This window comes from Leptodactylus fuscus, chromosome 11 (assembly GCF_031893055.1).
Source record: "Leptodactylus fuscus isolate aLepFus1 chromosome 11, aLepFus1.hap2, whole genome shotgun sequence".
NCBI lineage: Eukaryota > Metazoa > Chordata > Amphibia > Anura > Leptodactylidae > Leptodactylus > Leptodactylus fuscus.
Genome location: NC_134275.1, coordinates 1947112 through 1969621, shown reverse-complemented (window position 1 = coordinate 1969621; position 22510 = coordinate 1947112). Strand labels below are relative to the sequence as shown.

The following is a 22510-nucleotide window of genomic DNA, read 5'->3' as shown; positions in this document are numbered from 1 at the left end:
ACCTGATGGCAACTGTGGCACCTCACTATGCCGTCCCTAGCCGTCTCAACTTCTCCCGGTGTGGCGTCCCCGCCTTGCACCAGCACGTGTCACTCAACATCAGGTGGGCCCTTAGTTCCGCGCTTTGCTGCAAGGTCCACTTGACCACCGACACTTGGACAAGCGCCTGTGGTCAGGGATGCTGCAGTGCTTATCTTTAATGACAGGCAGGGTGAATGTGGTGGAGTCTGTTCCCCGGGTGCAAACTGGGGTGGCCTATCTCCTCTCCCAGGCCAAAATTCATGGCAGGAGTAGACTGAAACCCTACGACGCTGCAACCTCCACCACAGCTACTAGCGGCAAACGCTAAAACACTGGTGTGGGGAGACGTCAGCAGGCGGTGCTGAAGCTCATCAGCTTGGGGGACAGACAGCACAGTGCCTCCGAGGTCAGGGATGCCATCCTGGCTGAGATGGCATTTTTTTTTCCCTGCTACACCTGGGGCCTGGCATTTTTACGCCTGTGATAATGGCTGGAACCTGGTAGCGGCTCTGGAGCTTGCCAGCCTCCAACACGTTCCATGTTTGGCCCACGTCTAACCTAGTGGTGCAAAGTTTTTTAAAAACATACCCAAATGTACCGAAGCTACTGTTGAAAATGCGGCGCTTGTGCGCCCACTTTTGCAAGTGCACAGGAGTCGCTGCTAGCCTAAAAACACTCTAGCAAGGCCTACATCTGTCCAAACACAGGCTGTTGTCCGTCATTCACACACGCTGAAACCCTACAATACCATATCTTGAGCAGGGTGTGTGAGCTGCACAGACCTTTGATGGAGTTCCATCTACAAAACCCAAGGGTTCCTCAAAGTCAGCAACCAAAGTTTCTGCACCATGAGTTTCCAGGGGTGGCAGAGTTATGGCTAGGGGAAGAGGCATGGATAGGGATGATGTCTAGGGGCAAAAGCAGTGTGGATGTGGAGGCAAGCTAAGCAGGAAAAACTGGGGGTACAAGCTAAGGCATGGACTGGGGTGATGTCTAGGGGCAAAAGCAGTGTGGATGTGGAGGCAAGCTAAGCAGGAAAAACTGGGGATACAAGCTAAGGCATGGACTGGGGTGATGTCTAGGGGCAAAAGCAGTGTGGATGTGGAGGCAAGCTAAGCAGGAAAAACTGGGGGTACAAGCTAAGGCATGGACTGGGGTGATGTCTAGGGGCAAAAGCAGTGTGGATGTGGAGGCAAGCAAAGCAGGAAAAACTGGGGGTACAAGCTAAGGCATGGACTGGGGTGATGTCTAGGGGCAAAAGCAGTGTGGATGTGGAGGCAAGCTAAGCAGGAAAAACTGGGGGTACAAGCTAAGGCATGGACTGGGGTGATGTCTAGGGGCAAAGGCAGTGTGGATGTGGAGGCAAGCTAAGCAGGAAAAACTGGGGGTACAAGCTAAGGCATGGACTGGGGTGATGTCTAGGGGCAAAAGCAGTGTGGATGTGGAGGCAAGCTAAGCAGGAAAAACTGGGGGTACAAGCTAAGGCATGGACTGGGGTGATGTCTAGGGGCAAAAGCAGTGTGGATGTGGAGGCAAGCAAAGCAGGGAAAATGGTGGCTAGAGGCAAAGGGATGTCCATAGGCAGCAAGGGCAAAGATGCAAAACTCTCCCGTTTCAAGAATTTTCCTGACTTGTTTCCCCACAAAACATTCCTGGGAGGAGGGCTGAAACACCACCCTCCTCCTCCTCCGCTGTTAGATTTACCCCAGCTACGAGCTGAAAACGCTGCAACACTGGTGTGGGGAGACGTCAGCAGGCTGGACTGAAGCTCATCAGCTTGGGAGACGGACAGCACACTGCCTCTGAGGTCAGGGATGCCATCCTGGATGAGATGGCAATTTGTTTATCCCCGCTGCCCCTGGGGCCAGGTTTTTTAGCTTGTTGGAGGGCTCTGGAGCTTGCCAGCCTCCAACACGTTCCATGCCTGGCCCACATGTTCAATGTAGTGGTGCAATGATTTTTAAAAACATACCCCAAATTAGCTGAGCTAAGGGTGAAAGTGCGGCACTTGGACACCCACTTTCCCAAGTCTACAGTACCTGGAGCTAGCCGCAATACACTCCAGCAAGGCCTACATCTGCCTGAAGCACCTACTGTTGTGCGAGGTCACCACACGCTCTAACCCTAGATACCGTATGTTCAGCAGGGTGTGTGAGCAGCAGAGACCTTTGATGGAGTACCAGCTACAAAACCCAAGGGTTCCTCAGAGTCAGCTCCCTCACTTTCTGCACCATGAGTTTCCATGGGTGGCAGACTTATGGCTAGAGGCACAGGCATGGATAGGGGTGATGTGTAGGGGCAAAAGCAGTGTGGATGTGGAGGCAAGCTAAGCAGCAAAAACTGGGGGTACAAGCAGCCGGTGACATCATCACTGACAAGCACAGCTGTCTGTCAGCTGACAGGCTGACTTTCACCAAAATGAACAGACAATGGATAGACTCATCATATACATGTCAGTTACATGACAAATTTAGTGCAATTTGCAAGTCCAAGATGGTTTGGAGATCTGCGGAGAGGAATCTCACCACCTCTTGCGGGTGCCATCATTTGGAAGGCAAGCCCTGGGCTCAGTGGGTGAGAGCAAGCGCAGGATAATCGTCGTTTGGCCTGGCGGCCACTGCCTCTTCCACTGTTGACAGGGCTGGCGCTGCAGTCCAGACCAGGAGCCAGGACACCTCCACATCTGCCTCTGACACTTTGGGGAGTTCACCCTTATCCTCACCTTTTCCTGCCATTTCTCCTTTTGCCCGCGCCATCATGCGCCTCTTCCCAGCAACTCCCCATCTCCCAAGCCTTTCATTTCATGCTAAAGTACAGCGCAACCCACCCACATGCCCAAGGCTTCAACGGCCTCATCTCAAGAAATCTGGCCCAGGAGATGTTGGAATCCCGGCTGGGGGACACTCTGCCCTTTTTGGGCAGAGTGTCTACTGCGCCACCGCACTGTGCCGTCCACACCAGCACTTTCCCCCAAACATGAGGCGGTCCCTAAATTCAGCGCTTAGCCCTAAAGTTCCATGTGACCAGTTACGAATGGACAAGTGCATGCGGACAGGGACGCTACCTTTCAATTTGGGCACAGTGGTTGAATGTAGTTGAGGCGTGGACCGGGTCGCAAAATGTGGTGGCCTGACTTGTCTCCCCACACAACATTCCTGGGAGGAGGGCTGAAACACCACCCTCCTCCGCTGTTAAATTGACCCCAGCTACGAGCTGGAAACGCTGCAACACTGGTGTGGGGAGACGTCAGCGGGCCGTGCTGAAGCTCATCAGCTTGGGGGCCAGACAGCACACTGCCTACAAAGTGAGTCATGCCATCCTCGATGAGACGGCAATGTGGTTTTTGCCACTGCACCTGGGCCCAGGCATGTTGTCATGTGTGATAATGGCCGTAACCTGGGATTGGCTCTGTAGCTTGGCAGCCTGCAACATATTCCATGCCTGGGCCACGTTTTTAACTCATTGCTGCTAATCTTTTGAAAAAGGTACCCCAATGTTCCTGAGCTACTGGTGAAAGTGTGGCGCTTGTGCGGATAGTTTTTAAAGTGTATAGTTGCCGCTGCTAGCCTCTATGCACTCCTACAACGCCTGTACCTGCTGGAACAACGGCTGTTGTGCGACGTCTCCACACTGCTGGCACTAAACATATCATGTGTTGAGCAGAGTGTGTGAGCAGCACAGACCTTTGATGTAGTTCCAACTCCAAAACCCTCGGGTTCGTCAAAGTCAACTCCCTCAGTTGCTCAACCATGAGTGGCCATGGGTGGCAGACTTATGTGAAATCCCATCCCATCCATTGCACTGGACACGAAACATTAGCATGCGCTCAGCACAACTTCGGATATGGCAGATGCGTTAAGCAGGGTGCAGGGTACAACACAGACCAGGCCCGAGCACCAGGAACAGGTGTTAGAAATACTGCAGCATCTGCCATTTCCTTCCAATTTTGGGGTTTTGGACCCGCCACCGACTTGTCTGGACCTAAGTGGGGATCATGAGACACAGTTGCCATCAAGGCAAGCTGTGGTCATGTGCGGTTTGCAGTAAGGGGGCAGTGCGCAATTGGAAGAGGAGTTGGTGGATGACGAGGCCACCGACCCCACATGGACAGGGGTGATGTCTAGGGGCTAAAGCAGTGTAGATGTAGAGGGAAGCTAAATCAACAAAAAACCTGGGTAGAAGCAAAGGCATAAACTGGGGTGATGTTTAGGGGTGAAAGCAGAGTAGATGTGGAGGGAAGCTAAGCAGCAAAAACAGTGGGTAGAAGCAAAGGCATGCAAAACTCTACCCTGTTGGAAGACTTATTCCTAGGTCTGGAACACGTTAATGGCCCCCCTGGACAAATTACTGCCACTCAGGGGCCTAGTGTCACCAGGAGGGACAAGTATAGGCGCATGTTGTGGGAATACCTGGCCGACACCAGCTCTGTCCTCTCCGATCCCTCTGTGCTCTACAGCCTAAACTTATTTTCTCATCTTTTTTTCTGAACTGCACATCTCTTGCCTGCTTCCTTTGGGATCTTAGAAATGGTGGTCCACTTCCACAGATGGTAACTTCAATAGACAGTGTAACGGGAGTAGCTGAGGGATCGCTGTCTTAACCACTTTTTGGCACAAAATTAACTTCCAAAGCCAAATATGGTGCAAGTATATGATGCAAGGACACCTACACACCTATCTCTGACACATTGGGGAGTTCACCCTCATGCGCCCTTTTGGCCTGCACCATCATGCGCCTCTTCCCAGCCACTCCACATTTCCCAAGCTTTTCATTGCAGGCAGAAGTACAATACAACCCACCCCCATGCCCAAGCCTGTAACAGCCTCATCGATAAACTGCTGGCCCTGGAGATGTTGGTGTTTGTTTATGCTTCTGGAGACCCAGGCCTTCCGTCAGCAGATGGCAGCTGGGGCACCTCCCTATGCTGGGCCTAGCCGTTACTACTTCTCTTGGTGTGCTGTCTCTGCCTTGCGCCTGCATGTGTCCCATAACATCAGTCGGGCCCAGAGCTCTGCGCTTTGCTGCAAGGTCCACTTGACCACCGACACATGGACAAGCGCCTGTGGTCAGGGATGCTGCAGTGCTTATCTTTAATGACAGGCAGGGTGAATGTGGTGGAGTCTGTTCCCCGGGTGCAAACTGGGGTGGCCTATCTCCTCTCCCAGGCCAAAATTCATGGCAGGAGTAGACTGAAACCCTACGAAGCTGCAACCTCCACCCCAGCTACTAGCGGAAAACACTGTAACACTGGCATGGGGAGATGTCAGTAGGCCGTGCTGAAACTGATCAGCTTGGGGGACAGACAGCACAGTGCCTCCGAGGTCAGGGATGCCATCCTGGCTGAGATGGCATTTTTTTTTCCCTGCTACACCTGGGGCCTGGCATTTTTGCGCCTGTGATAATGGCTGGAACCTGGTAGCAGATCTGGAGCTTGCCAGACTCAAACACGGTCCACGCATGGCCCACGTTTTCCAACTTGTTGGTGCCATGTTTCTTTGAAACCTACACCATTGTGCCTGATATACAGGTCAAAGTGGGGCCATTTTCGTAAGTGAGAACTAGCCTCTGCTAGGCAGAAAACATTCAGAGCACACTCCTCTCATCTTCGCACCGTTGGCTGGCGGAGGAAGACGAGGGGGTTGGAGTGGCATCTGATGTCCCTATCCCACACGAGGCTAGAGGGTGCACTTCAGTGCATCCCATTGCTTCACCACAAATGGTGTGAAGGGGAGTGGAAAATGGAGGAAATGGAGAGTGACCCTTACAGTTGGGGCCAGCAAAGGCATGCCAAGTAACACACTGGCACACATGGCTGACTTCATCTTGGGTTGCTTTTCAACACATATTTCACATCATGAAGAACAAATAATACTGGATTTTTTCAAGCCTCGAACCCCGGTCTAGGTCTAATGTCTGTTCCTTTCTTATATTAGGGGAGAGGGAAAAAAAATTACTTCAGTGATACGTTTAGCGTACATAGACTGACTATTAATGTGTATCCCACTTAGTGTTGTTAGGGTTACACACCGTCACAACCTGGCTAAAGCTTCTATAGCTGTTAATAAAGTCAACATAACTTTACGGTATCCAAAAAGACAGCTGGTACCGACAGAGAGCAAGACAAATGTCACCCAAAGCTGTGAGCTCTGAACACCCACAGTGACTTTGGCGTCATCATCATTATAAGGGAGCGGGTGGTAATAAATAACTTGGCAGTGCCTAAAACCCAAAAAGCTTATACAACTATATTTACATTAAGATACACAAATGAAACTTTTCAGTAGCATGTCATGAGACAAGCTGATAAGCTCTTCCTTTGTGCAGTGCTATTTGAAAGTTAAACGCTGCCTTTATTTTAATTCTGGAGAAGGTGCAGACATTAGATTTAGAACATGTTGTCTTCATTGTCCAAATCCTCTATATAGGTAACGTGTTTTTCGGGCCGAGCTGTCTGGGAACGAGCTGGTGCAGCACTGACAACCTGGGTGAATATGGCAAGAGCCTGAGATGTAGGGTGAATGAATCCCCAAATTATTTGTGGAATTCCCAGTGAGACAATGGCACTGTATACCAGTATTAAAAATTGTGGGTGCACATAACCCCCATATATTCTTTGAATTCCCAGTCAGACAATGGCACTGTATACCAGTATTAAAAATTGTGGGTGCACATAACCCCCATATATTCTTTGAATTCCCAGTGAGACAAAGGAACTGTATAGCAGTATTAAAAATTGTGGGTGCACATAACCCCAATATATTCTTTGAATTCCCAGTCAGACAATGGCACTGTATACCAGTATTAAAAATTGTGGGTGCACATAACCCCCATATATTCTTTGAATTCCCAGTGAGACAAAGGAACTGTATAGCAGTATTAAAAATTGTGGGTGCACGTAACCCCCATATATTCTTTGAATTCCCAGTCAGACAATGGCACTGTATACCAGTAGTAAAAATTGTGGGTGCACATAACCCCAATATATTCTTTGAATTCCCAGTCAGACAATGGCACTGTATACCAGTAGTAAAAATTGTGGGTGCACATAACCCCCATATATTCTTTGAATTCCCAGTGAGACAAAGGAACTGTATAGCAGTATTAAAAATTGTGGGTGCACGTAACCCCCATATATTCTTTGAATTCCCAGTCAGACAATGGCACTGTATACCAGTAGTAAAAATTGTGGGTGCACATAACCCCAATATATTCTTTGAATTCCCAGTCAGACAATGGCACTGTATACCAGTAGTAAAAATTGTGGGTGCACATAACCCCCATATATTCTTTGAATTCCCAGTGAGACAAAGGAACTGTATAGCAGTATTAAAAATTGTGGGTGCACGTAACCCCCATATATTCTTTGAATTCCCAGTCAGACAATGGCACTGTATACCAGTAGTAAAAATTGTGGGTGCACATAACCCCCATATATTCTTTGAATTCCCAGTCAGACAATGGCACTATATACCAGTAGTAAAAATTGTGGGTGCACATAACCCCAATATATTCTTTGAATTCCCAGTCAGACAATGGCACTGTATACCAGTAGTAAAAATTGTGGGTGCACATAACCCCCATATATTCTTTGAATTCCCAGTGAGACAAAGGAACTGTATAGCAGTATTAAAAATTGTGGGTGCACGTAACCCCCATATATTCTTTGAATTCCCAGTCAGACAATGGCACTGTATACCAGTATTAAAAATTGTGGGTGCACATAACCCCCATATATTCTTTGAATTCCCAGTCAGACAATGGCACTATATACCAGTAGTAAAAATTGTGGGTGCACATAACCCCAATATATTCTTTGAATTCCCAGTCAGACAATGGCACTGTATACCAGTATTAAAAATTGTGGGTGCACATAACCCCCATATATTCTTTGAATTCCCAGTCAGACAATGGCACTATATACCAGTAGTAAAAATTGTGGGTGCACATAACCCCAATATATTCTTTGAATTCCCAGTCAGACAATGGCACTGTATACCAGTATTAAAAATTGTGGGTGCACATAACCCCCATATATTCTTTGAATTCCCAGTCAGACAATGGCACTGTATACCAGTATTAAAAATTGTGGGTGCACATAACCCCCATATATTCTTTGAATTCCCAGTCAGACAATGGCACTGTATACCAGTATTAAAAATTGTGGGTGCACATAACCCCCATATATTCTTTGAATTCCCAGTGAGACAAAGGAACTGTATAGCAGTATTAAAAATTGTGGGTGCACGTAACCCCCATATATTCTTTGAATTCCCAGTCAGACAATGGCACTGTATACCAGTATTAAAAATTGTGGGTGCACGTCACCCCAATATATTCTTTGAATTCCCAGTCAGACAATGGCACTGTATACCAGTAGTAAAAATTGTGGGTGCACGTAACCCCCATATATTCTTTGAATTCCCAGTCAGACAATGGCACTGTATACCAGTATTAAAAATTGTGGGTGCACATAACCCCCATATATTCTTTGAATTCCCAGTCAGACAATGGCACTGTATACCAGTATTAAAAATTGTGGGTGCACGTAACCCCCATATATTCTTTGAATTCCAAGTCAGACAATGGCACTGTATACCAGTATTAAAAATTGTGGGTGCACATAACCCCCATATATTCTTTGAATTCCCAGTGAGACAAAGGAACTGTATAGCAGTATTAAAAATTGTGGGTGCACATAACCCCCATATATTCTTTGAATTCCCAGTCAGACAATGGCACTGTATACCAGTATTAAAAATTGTGGGTGCACATAACCCCCATATATTCTTTGAATTCCCAGTCAGACAATGGCACTGTATACCAGTAGTAAAAATTGTGGGTGCACATAACCCCCATATATTCTTTGAATTCCCAGTGAGACAATGGCACTGTATACCAGTAGTAAAAATTGTGGGTGCACGTAACCCCCATATATTCTTTGAATTCCCAGTCAGACAATGGCACTGTATACCAGTATTAAAAATTGTGGGTGCACATAACCCCCATATATTCTTTGAATTCCCAGTCAGACAATGGCACTGTATACCAGTATTAAAAATTGTGGGTGCACATAACCCCCATATATTCTTTGAATTCCCAGTGAGACAAAGGAACTGTATAGCAGTATTAAAAATTGTGGGTGCACGTAACCCCCATATATTCTTTGAATTCCCAGTCAGACAATGGCACTGTATAGCAGTATTAAAAATTGTGGGTGCACGTAACCCCCATATATTCTTTGAATTCCCAGTGAGACAATGGCACTGTATAGCAGTAGCAAAAATTGTGGGTGCACATAACCCCCATATATTCTTTGAATTCCCAGTCAGACAATGGCACTGTATAGCAGTATTAAAAATTGTGGGTGCACGTCACCCCAATATATTCTTTGAATTCCCAGTCAGACAATGGCACTATATACCAGTAGCAAAAATTGTGGGTGTATATAGCCCCAATTCTATTGCTAGGGGACTTGCAGGGTATTTCTGAGGTGAAGGTGGGGGGGCACACCGTTGGAACGGGGATTTGGGGTGTATATATGGGGTATACGGGAATACACTGTCAGTGTGTTCCATTCAGGATCCTGGGAAAGCTGGGTTGCGGCGATTGAGCCCGTCAGTGCCACGTTACACTGACAAGCTTCTCCCTGGAATTGAAGTTATATGTAAGCCCAATATATTCTTTGAATTCCCAGTCAGACAATGGCACTATATGGCAGTAGCAAAAATAGTGGGTGTATATAGCCCCAATCCTATTGCTAGGGGACTTGCAGGGTATTTCTGGGGTGAAGGTGGGGGGGCACACCGTTGGAACGGGTATCGGGGGTATATATCGGGTATACGGGAATACACTGACAGTGTATTCCATTCAGGATCCTGGGAAAGCTGGGTTGCGGCGATTGAGCCCGTCAGTGCCACGTTACACTGACAAGCTTCTCCCTGGAATTTAGCTCTTATAAGAGCTGTTGGTTGTCTTCTCCTTCCTATCCTAGCCTGTCCCTGCCTACCCAGAATCTAAGCCCTAGCTAGCTGGACGGAAACCTCCGTCCTCGGTGAATTGCAAGCTCAGAATGACGCGAACCTGGGCGGCGCTGTTCTTTTAAATTAGAGGTCACATGTTTTCGGCAGCCAATGGGTTTTGCCTACTTTTTTCAACGTCACCGGTGTCGTAGTTCCTGTCCCACCTACCCTGTGCTGTTATTGGAGCAAAAAAGGCGCCAGGGAAGGTGGGAGGGGAATCGAGTAATGGCGCACTTTACCACGCGGTGTTCGATTCGATTCGAACATGCCGAACAGCCTAATATCCGATCGAACATGAGTTCGATAGAACACTGTTCGCTCATCTCTAGTTAGGAAATGTTCGGTCTGTTATGGTTTGTCTTATATTATTCGTAGTAGTTTGAACATTCAGCGCATGTTGTATTTTAATTGGCCCAATGGGGTTTTATTTTTTATAAAGCTAGTTATGAACATTTGCCCCGACCAACAAAAACTGGAGAATGGAGAGTTATAAAATGGAGAGTCAAGACAGATCTATTTAAACTATCTAAATAAATTGTTCAAGCAAACACAACTACTAGAATATTTGTTAGGGAATTGCTAGGACAGCAATTGCACAATAGACAGTGAGCCCTAAGCTGAAACCCCTACTGTCCCTTCCTGCTTGTCTGGTCCTATCCTACATAATAAGTGGCAACTTGGAGACGATCCCTTCCTATATATGTGCCACGCAAAATGCAGACAAGACCAACAACAACAAACGGAAGTCAGCTAGCCGAGGGTCCGGTAACAGTCAAGCAATGCAGTGACAAATCCAAGTCCAAAAGAATAGTCAATAGGGAAAGTCAAGGTCAGGATAAAGAATACAAGTAACTAAACAGCAAGAGAAAAGCCAGCGAGCACGAGGCAATAGCAAGCACCAATGTGAATGAGAACCAAGAATACATAGGGAGGAAGAACAGCGCTTGAGTGGATAGGTGGACAGACTGTCAATCGCATGGTAAGACTAGAATTAACCATTTCATGCCTCATAGTGGCCCCTACACACAGTATTATGTCCCCATAGTGACCTCTGCACACAGTATTATGTCCCATAGTGGCCCCTGCACACAGTATTATGTCCCATAGTGGCCCCTGCACACAGTATTATGTCCCATAGTGGCCCCTGCACACAGTATTGTGTCCCATAGTGGCCCCTGCACACAGTATTATGTCCCATAGTGGTCCCTGCACACAGTATTATATCCCATAGTGACCCCTGCACACAGTATTATGCCCCATAGTGGCCCCTGCACACAGTATTATGTCCCATAGTGGCCCCTGCACACAGTATTATGTCCCATAGTGGCCCCTGCACACAGTATTATGTCCCATAGTGACCCCTGCACACGGTATTTTCCCCCATAGTGGCCCCTGCACACAGTATTATGTCCCATAGTGGCCCCTGCACACAGTATTATGGCCCATAGTGGTCCCTGCACACAGTATTATGTCCCATAGTGGCCCCTGCACACAGTATTATGTCCCATAGTGGCCCCTGCACACAGTATTATGCCCCTTACTGGCCCCTGCACACAGTATTATACCCAATAGTGGCCCCTGCACACAGTATTATGCCCCATAGTGGCCCCTGCACACATAATTATACCCCATAGTGGCCCCTGCACACAGTATTATGCCCCATAGTGACCCCTGCACACAGTATTATGTCCCATAGTGGCCCCTGCACACAGTATTATGTCCCATAGTTGCCCCTGCACACAGTATTATGTCCCATAGTGACCTCTGCACACAGTATTATATCCCATAGTGGCCCCTGCACACAGTATTATGTCCCATAGTGGCCCCTGCACACAGTATTATACCCCATAGTGGCCCCTGCACACAGTATTATGTCCCATAGTGGCCCCTGCACACAGTATTATATCCCATAGTGGCCCCTGCACACAGTATTATGTCCCATAGTGGTCCCTGCACACAGTATTATGTCCCATAGTGACCTCTGCACACAGTATTATGTCCCATAGTGGCCCCTGCACACAGTATTATGTCCCATAGTGACCTCTGCACACAGTATTATGTCCCATAGTGACCCCTGCACACAGTATTATGTCCCATAGTGGCCCCTGCACACAGTATTATGTCCCCATAGTGACCTCTGCACACAGTATTATGTCCCATAGTGACCTCTGCACACAGTATTATGTCCCATAGTGACCTCTGCACACAGTATTATACCCCATAGTGTCCCCTGCACACAGTATTATGTCCCATAGTGGCCCCTGCACACAGTATTATGTCCCATAGTTGCCCCTGCACACAGTATTATGTCCCATAGTGACCTCTGCACACAGTATTATACCCCATAGTGGCCCCTGCACACAGTATTATGTCCCATAGTGGCCCCTGCACACAGTATTATATCCCATAGTGGCCCCTGCACACAGTATTATGTCCCATAGTGGTCCCTGCACACAGTATTATGTCCCATAGTGACCTCTGCACACAGTATTATGTCCCATAGTGGCCCCTGCACACAGTATTATGTCCCATAGTGACCTCTGCACACAGTATTATGTCCCATAGTGACCCCTGCACACAGTATTATGTCCCATAGTGGCCCCTGCACACAGTATTATGTCCCCATAGTGACCTCTGCACACAGTATTATGTCCCATAGTGACCTCTGCACACAGTATTATGTCCCATAGTGACCTCTGCACACAGTATTATACCCCATAGTGTCCCCTGCACACAGTATTATGTCCCATAGTGGCCCCTGCACACAGTATTATGTCCCATAGTTGCCCCTGCACACAGTATTATGTCCCATAGTGACCTCTGCACACAGTATTATACCCCATAGTGGCCCCTGCACACAGTATTATGTCCCATAGTGGCCCCTGCACACAGTATTATGTCCCATAGTGACCTCTGCACACAGTATTATGTCCCCATAGTGACCTCTGCACACAGTATTATGCCCCATAGTGGCCTCTGCACACAGTATTATACCCCATAGTGACCCCTGCACACAGTATTATGCCCCATAGTGACCTCTGCACACAGTATTATCCCTCATAGTGGCCCCTGCACACAGTATTATGTCCCATAGTGGCCCCTGCACACAGTATTATGCCCCATAGTGGCCCCTGCACACAGTATTATCTCCCATAGTGGCCCCAGTACACAGTATTATACCCCATAGTGGCCCCTGCACACAGTATAATGCCCCATAGTGGCCCCTGTACACAGTATTATGTCCCATAGTGGCCCCTGTAGCACAGTATTATGTAACACTGCCTGGGAAAGAAGGGGTTACAATGCTGTGTGCTGACAGCCTACCCTGCACACATAGTTTAAATTCACCAGTCTGCACTCACTCAGCGCTGTTCACTCCATCCCCCGACACTATCTTCTTCCTGCACAATGTCTCCGTCCCTCCCCTACTGTCAGGACGCAAGCTGAGGCTCTCCACCACCCAGAACCCGACACCTTAGGTGGCCTTGGGCCTCAAAAAGTAAAATTTATTGTTTATTTCTTTTTTTTTTTTTGCATATTGACTAGTGAGGGGGCCCGAGCCCCCTAAGGTGTCGGGCCCTGTGGCAGATGCAATCCGTGGTAATTACGCCACTGACCAGGACCCCCACCTCCTTGGAGAAATTTTACATGTAATACTATAGATATATATTACAGGCTAATCCTTATTTATTATATATAATATTTACCACTGCCAGCAAAGCGTTGGCTATTTTCAAAGGAAAAAATATAGAAAACAGTGGTTTGGCAGCAAAAAAAATAGTGTTAAAGTAAAACCCAAAATAGTTAACAATAAACGTATATTGAAAATATATTTTTTACTCGGTTTTGAAGCCCCAGCGCGAATCCTAAGTGGCTGGCGGATTGCTTTTCAAAAATTTTAATAAGTTAGGATTAGTGAGGTATACGCTGGCAGAAAGAATCCAGCCACAAAAATCAATGTTAAAATAAGTGGAATTTTTATTAAGCATTTTATAAGTTCATAGGAGAATACCCTTGGAAACAGCAATAAAAAGGTAACATTCTTGCAGAGAAACAATTTTATGAGCTTATGTTGCTGCTGCATTACAAAGAGGAGGGAAGAAAGGCTAAGAGCCAGTTACAGCGGAGCGCGTATACAATGTATTCAGACACAAAGGCACTTAAAGATCCTTCATCAAGCCCCTGTACATATAACTGTATGTTGTGCCATGATTGACACTTTATAAGTCCCAACATAATTAAGATAATGATAAATTACTCAGATATAGAATAGTTAAATACAATCCCGGAAAAGATTACAATGTATGTTCGCTATGCTTGACATTAATGACACTATGGATTATAGAATCCTGCCTGCTCATTCACTGCAAAGCTCAGCAAGACATTGCTTGATTCCTTAATATTTAATACAGAGCGGATTATAACACTCTAGAGCTTACCCCTACGGCTTCAGGGAGGCTTTTCTATTTTTTTTAGCATCCACAATAAAATCACTGTAGATACAAATTGTTCTGAGCGTCGGTCTATAGATAAGTACATGAAATATCCCCATTGTTCAACTTCTTCCCACTTGGCAACTTCTCAGTCCTATTATCTGTGTTAGAAAAAAAAATAAAAAAATATTTCACATTGGCTATTGTACAGTCAACAAAGTGAGCTAGGCAGGCGTCTAAAAAAAGCCAAGATGATGTGTTAATTAAAGGAAAAAAATCTTGATTTCGACAACAATGGGATTGATTTTCAAGTATCGAAAAAAGATGCAGGGTGACATTTCGTGGAAAGTGCATGATGATAGAGTACGCCGAGCGACAATGGGATGAAGCCAGTGTCATGTGAATGAAACGTGGAATTACAACATTACTTTAATTTTAATCTGATGTTATTTACAGAGACTATCCAGGCTGGACCTCCAAAACTGAGGTGTAAGTCAGTAACTTCAGGGAGGCATCGCTTACTAGTTGTTTCCATCAGATATTGTTGTTTGGCCGCTTTTGAGCTAAGGGTGGGTTCACACCTGCGCCCGGTCTCCGCTTTGCAGGTTTCCGTTTTCTGCCCAAGAAACTGAACATGAGACAGAAACCTGGCGGTCAGTTTTCAAACCCATTCACTTTAATGTGAGTGAGTCTTCTGCTTCTCCATGGCGAAACCGTGGACACAAAGTCAGACATGCAGGACTTTGTGTCCGGTTAAAAGAATCAGTTTCGCCGCGGACAGGCACAAGACGCTCACGGGCGAACACTGACTGCCAGGTTTCCGTCTCCTGTTCAGTTTCTCGGGCAGAAGAAGATAACCCACATGCCATGAGGAAGGGGCTAGCAATGCCCTGAATCCAGTAGCCTTTGGAATGTAACCAGTCTACTCCATCAGTTACTTTGTAACATTTAATGAGGAAGCAAACAAAAGCTATATTTTATATTTACTCCTGAATCATTATGGCTTCTTCCCGGTAGACGCTGGATTTGATCTCCTTTTCTATCTAAACCATAGGCCCGTGTTACACCGTCCATCATGTTACCCTGTAACATTACAGCGCCATACAGTAACAGCACTGGTAGCTTCTGTTTTTAAGAAGCATCAGACAGAAACAACCTTATAATGATCCGTGTAATTATGGCTGTAGCTGGTCCAAGTCAATTCAATGTGTGCTAGATATCGCTCACATCCCTTAGACCGCAGGGATTTCGGCATCTGCCTAAAATACACTGGAAGAAATCCAGCCCTGATACTATCATTCTGTGCACATAAAAGCTTGTTTGGAGGTTGTTTGCCTGCGATGTGCTGACCTTTCTATATTTATGCTTCTCCTAGACATGAAACAGTCAAGGCTGACGTATATGATATTATCCATTGGTGCTGGGCTAATATTAATACTGAGGATTGTAGATGTATATAAATGGATTATGGCAAGGTAAAGAGGAAAGTAATGGCGCAGTAATGTGGATAGTAGTTTACATTAATTGGAACAAGTTGTTTTCACGAGTCATTAAAGGGAACTTGGTAGAATTTGTTGGGAGCCTGGTATAGAGCAGGAGGAGCTGAAGAGATTGATAGGAAAGTTTTGTGGGTAGAGATACAGTATAAGGGCGGGTTCACACCTGCGCCAGGTCTCTGCTTTCAGTTTTCCGTCTTCTGCCTGAGAAACTGGACAAGAGACAGAAACCGGTAGTCACTTTTCAAACCCATTTGATTGGGATTGCAAAGTGTCCACCCGTGAGCACCAGGGAGTGTTTTGTGCTCGGACATGCAGGACTTTGTGTCCCATTTAAAAAAAAAACGGTTTATAAAATGCTCACAAGCGGACATGGTCTGCCACGTCTCCTGTTAGCAGAAGATGGAAACCTAAAAGCGGGTGCAGGTGTGAACCAGTCCTAACATGTTGTTTCCGTTCTGTGCACACTAGCATTCAGGTCCTTCGGGTCTGTGACCAAAAAAATAAACACTATGCACATATAAAGTGGTTACACTATAGACTACGGTGGGGTCCAAAGGGTCTCTGTCCGGTTTCCACCAAAAACGGCAGAGAAATAAGTTCTTGTTTTATCCCAAAATGTACACAACCAGCGAGACAAATATTGGTGAGCTCCTTATATCTGAACCTTTCTTGTAGAGTTGAAGGTTAATGCACACAGAGGTTTTGGGCGCTGATTTGGTCATGGAAAATTTCCGCTTGGAAAAAATGCCTGGCGTTTTTTGACGCAGATTTTCTGCCTCCCATTGACTGCGTTGGTTTTTGCAGCGGAATCTGCAAGTGGAAGAATAAAATGAGCGGAACCCATAGAACTCTATGGGGAGGTGTTTTTTCCACTCAGATTCTGACACGGATTCAGCATCAAAATCAGCGCCCTAAGGGAGAATACGCCTTTACGCTATCTCAGCCGTGCATTATTTTATGCTATGCCATTCATAGAACTGTCTACTTGGATTTGACTTATTTTGGTGTTCACAGTGTTACAAAGAGGCAGAGCCATCGATTCTGGAGAAGTGGAAATTGGGAAGCAGATCGAGCAGATTATCCCGCCTGCTTTATTTTGGCGTTTCCAAGTTACCATTCACCATCCCATGTACTTGAAATTTAATATTTCATTCTCAAAAGATTCTCTTCTTGGCATATATGGAAGGAGAAATATCCCACCAACACACACGCAGGTACGTGATATACTTCCCCCGGGTACAGAGGTTACCATAGAAGCTGGAGAGATTGTAAATGCAATGACTGAAGGACTTTATTACTGCACCTTATATATTCCAAGGAGGTGTCTATAATCCATTGCCAATTTTACTAAATGGTAGAAATCTGACATATCGAGTTTGAAGAAAAGAATCAGGTGAAAAGCCAGTATGTTATCTGAATACGTGTGTTATGCTCTGATACATGGTTTATTTTACATTTATTAATATATGGCAGCGGCGGAAACTCTATGTACAGAGATGTAGATGGAGAAGGTGTATAGCCTAGGTAATTATTACAAGATTATACCTATAGCAGCTAGCAAGGAAGCTGCAATAGGAAACGTCACTTTAATATGGGCAAATGGTTAAAGTGGTAAAATAAAGAGAAGAGGTAACGTATAAGCATTAGCGGTGAGCGATCAGGATCGGAAAAGATCAGATTCCGATCGGCGATCGAGTAAGTTTCATGATCGCGATTGGAATTCTGATCCCGATCTTTTCCAGCGGGATCGAGGTCAGAGGTTATCTCAAGATCGGCTCAACCCTATTCATGTATATCATTAATGAGGTTGAGCGATCAGGATCAGGAAAGATCGGATTCCGATCGGCGATCGAGCAAATTTCACGATCGGGATCGGCTGGAAAATGATCGGAAATTGGATTTTAAAATTAATCCTGAAATCTCAAGATCGGCTCAACTCTAATACGCATATCAGCTTGGCCAATGAATTAAGTGATAGAGGATACTTATGCTTAAAGGGATTCTATCATTAGAATCCCTTTCTTAACTAAGTACATGTCAGAATAGCTTTAAGAAAGGCTATCCTTCTCTTACCTTTCTTTTTCTGATCCGCGATGCCGTTCCTGAGAAATGTCTTATTTCTTCCATATGTAAATGAGCTTTGAGACAGCCCAGAGGGCGTCCCCTGTGTTATCTGAAAACTCTCCAGTGATGCCTCTGTCTTCTTTTCCCGACCACCTTTGTGTTGGGTCATTGGCCTCATCTTCAGCCAAAGCGCCAATTGCGTGGTCATTTTCCTGCAGCAAAACGAGCGCTTGTGTAAGAGCCCACAGGAACATGGCTGACGGACAAGGCGCTTTCGACTGAAGATGCAGCTGATGACCTGGCCCCTTCCTCATGGCCATGAGGAAAGGACAAAACGCCCTGGAACGTGTAGCTTGTTTTTGATATAACCTGAGACGTGTTTTTTTCACCAAGTTACTTTGTAATTCTTTTTATTTATGTGAATAAAAGTTACATTTTATACCTCTTCATCTGTGGATCCTCTTTGGTGCTGGATTTTAGTTTTTGCTGGTTATAAATATGTTGTACCGTCTAAACCATTCTGTAAAGTTGAGATGTGCCCTATATCCAGCGTAATCCAACGTGTATTGTGGCTTGATTTTTTACACAGTTTGATTTTGTAAAGCTGATGGATGGGAAACACTTGAAAAAGCAAGAACCGAAAAATTCAGAAAACCCACAGCACGCACCTCGAAGCATCTTTCTGCCGTCTTTACAAGAGACAGGTTTCATTGAATACATGGATCAAGGTGCCTGGCACTTAGCTTTCTACAATGATGGAAAGAAGATGGAGCAAGTCATAGTATTAACAACAGCAATTGGTAGGTGTTCTCTGTAGATTCCTTCAGTAACTTCTGATTGACATTCTATGACAATGAAACCCATGGGGAGATCTCTGAATAGGGTCATCAGATGCTGAATTTTTGGCAACAATTGCACAAATTTATTAGAATTGTATAAGGGAATATTAAATGACCTATTATGTTTAGGCAGTAGAGTTGAGGCTTAGACATCCACGTTTTTTTTTTTGTTTTTTTTTAGAAAATGGACCAACCATCATATCATACAGTTTAGTATTGTAAGTCACTGCAGCCAATTGCCTTATGTTGAAAATTAATTTTTCCTTGAATTATGCAAAAACGTTGTGCCTTATAATTGAGGATAGCACTTATATCAGCTGAAAACCACCAGCTATTTGCAGATAACCCCAGTCTACTGGGTCACTAATGGATTAGGTATGAACAGTATTGAGCATTTTTTCCCTTAGTTCACATAAGAAGGTACACACATTTCCACAGGACCCCTGGATTGTTAATCCTATAATAAGTAACACTGTATAGCCATATAAACTAATCAGCCACAAATCTATCATACATCCAGTTTGTATGTCTTATGCAGTAATAGATTCCGCTAAAGAATATCCAATACAGAAGCTGGTACATGTATAGCCAATACCAAAATAGTGTAACGTTACGGGCAAGACCGCCCTTCCACAGGTTACGCTAGGTTCACACCTGCGCTCGGGTTTCCATTCTTCGGGGTTTGGAACCTGCAGAACCCCATAGACTATAAATGAGTCTGCCTGGTTTCCGCCCAAAAATGCAGAGAGAAAAGTCCTTCTTGCAAGTGGAAAGGGGGACAGAATCCCTGAATGGCAATCGAACACAGATGTGAATCTATCATTAGAATCCATTTTTTTAACTAATACCACGTAGGAATAGCCTTAAAGACTATTCTTCCCCTCTTTTTAGATTTCTTCTCCATTCTGTAGATATTATGATTTTTATCGGTACGCTAATGACCTTCCAGACAGCACAGGGGGCATTCACCCGTGCTCAAACGCCACCTCCATCTTCTACAGCCGCGCCTCTCTGCCATGTCCTTTGCGTTGTCTTCTTCCAGTGTTCCTGTTTTTGGCATCTAAATACCCCACATGCACAGTCAGCTCTGCCCGATGCCCGATGGCTGAATGTGGATGTCTGTTTGGCCATTTTATTGTGGCGTCATACACTAGAATACTGTTCGTCTTCAAGAAAATGGCCCAAAAGAGCCATACTGCTCATCCTAGCGACCACAAAGAAATGACCAAACAGACATGCGCAGTTGGCTCTGTCTGAAGCCTGATGGCAGAGCCGACTGGATGAAGTTCCAGAGAAGTCTGAAATGGTATAAAGACTATATAGTAGGAATGGAAAGCAGCAGGACGGGCAGCAAACGATCAGGTATCAAAAATGTAGCCAGAAGTAACAAACAGAGCTAGCAGCCTAGTACCCATATGGATCTAATTTTTTTAGCCCCTGAATTGGTGTGGAAATAACGTTCATTATGGGCATACAGAGATTGACTTGAGTTATGGGTATGTAAGTGTGTATTGGCCCATAAAGACACCATACGTTGACTTATGGACACAACCCAGCAGTAGAGCAGCACAATATTCGAGGGGAGTGGCAGCCAAGGGTGGAACTGTAGCCACCAGCATTGGTGGGTCCTCATACTAGCGAAAGAGGAGACACACCGGCCCCCTGAGCATGAGGCGGCCCCATGTACGGGTATCATAGTCTACAAGATAACAGTAGAACAGAATTACTGCGCTTGCAAGATTCTGTAAGTTTTAGAAGGCATCAGCCGTGTAGTCCGGGGAGAAGCACATGTCTATGAGCTATTGTCTTCAGCTCCGTATAAATGATGATAATGTCCAAAGGATAATTTAGACAACAGCTTTGCTTATGGATCATTTCAGGTAAATGTGCAACTTGATGTATGAGGAATTAGTCATATCCTCCAGTAAATCTAAATGATGTGTCACTGCCATTTATTCTATATTCATCACACCCTGTGTTTTCTTCATAAATTCTGGATCTGCTGGAGTCCAGAAAACACTTGTGCGGTGCCCGTGATGTATGAGCAGCATTAAACTTTTTGAAGACTCCCACGTACAAAATTATCTTTTTTTTTTTTCTTCCATGTATCGAACCTGAGCGAGTGACAATGTAACGGTATTAATCTCACACACAGGACTCCATTTGGAAATTTATTTGTTCGGTTTTACATACTTTATAGTGAATCATATTTCTCTAATGTCACTGATTTTATGTCAATTTTATTCATCCGAGAAAATATTCTATATACTCAAATACTTATTTAAGTTCTCGCTAGATCAGAATAAAAGCTAGTATGATTATTTTTACTGCAGAGGTAAATTTGCAGCAATTTCTCTGCAATTGAGTCACTCATAGCACATTACCTTTACAGCCGAATCCAAACTTTAACGCAGTCTACTTTATGCCATTTTATTCACTCACAGAAATGATGGATGATTGTTCAACCAACTGTAATGGGAATGGAGAATGTATTTCTGGGCATTGTCACTGCTTCCCCGGATTCTTGGGACCCGATTGCGCAAGAGGTATAGACCGACAATTTTCTCATTATTTGTATTTAACTCTATGTTTAATGACTTCAAGGAATTTAGGATTCAATATGTTTCTGTTCTTTGATCTTACTGTCCATTAGGCATGGGAGAGATCTAACAAATGCAGATCCAATGGAGGTCCAAATAAATGCAGATCCAATGGAGATCCAAACAAATGCATTGTGATACATTGATAGCTGGTTCCAGTGAATGTAGTCTTATTTGTCCATTGGTCAGTGCATTAGTTCAAAGCCCCAAATTCTGTCCATGGGTCCCCACTGCTTTCCTCTTTAATAACTAAATTTGACCACCCAAAGTTAAATGGAATAGTAAAGCTTTGTATTGGGGGTTGTCTTCTTAAAAGTGATGGCCAGTATGGATAGTATATAGCTGAAATGAAAATCTGTCAAAGAAAATCTGGTTTGGATAAGACCTAGTTCACATCTGTGTTTAGTACTCTGTTCGGGGAGTCCGCTTGAGAACCCCCTGAATGAAATACCAAACACATTGACAAGTGGTGAGCTTATGAAGGCACACAGACCCCATAGACTATAATGGGGTCCATGTGCGGAACTTCATGAACTACTATCTTCTCCGCATGACTCTTACTTAGTACGGCTGCTGAAAGGGCCATGAACATAAAAAACTTTAGGGACCACTCCCCAGGTCTTTGGTTTACCAGTCCTTGGATTGTTTGTATCAGGTGACTGCTGAAGGCAGCCAAAGACCTCAGCAGTGACCCCTTGACAAACAGTACATCACATCAATCACGTGCTGTTTGTAAAAAGGTCACAGCTGAGGTCAGTGATCGGCTGCAGCAGTCTCTTAGCACAAACTGGACTATAGCTGACATCAGCCAGGGGATCTATATACAGAAAACTGGACCTGCCGCCACTGGAAACAAAGGCCAAAGGAAAAGTGAGAAGTTTTTTTTATGTTCTGACCAAATTAAACCTTTAAAAGAAGATGGAAACACATAAACAGTCAAAAAAATGTAAAAATTCAATTCACCCCATGGAAATATAAAAAAGTTATGGGGGTCAGTAGACTTTGTCCTGCAAATATAAAGCTCTGTGAATGGAA

At 45.0% G+C, this 22510-nt stretch overlaps 1 protein-coding gene across 1 annotated transcript in view; it reads left to right on the top strand.

Moving 5' to 3' along the window:
• The window catches only part of TENM1 (teneurin transmembrane protein 1), a 441834-nt gene that overhangs the window by 246136 nt on the left and 173188 nt on the right, over positions 1-22510 (top strand). Inside the window, exons 9-11 of the mRNA XM_075259290.1 lie at positions 16987-17186; positions 18626-18836; positions 21320-21421. Coding sequence (XP_075115391.1) covers positions 16987-17186; positions 18626-18836; positions 21320-21421 — 513 coding nt within the window. The remainder of the gene's footprint in view (positions 1-16986; positions 17187-18625; positions 18837-21319; positions 21422-22510) is intronic.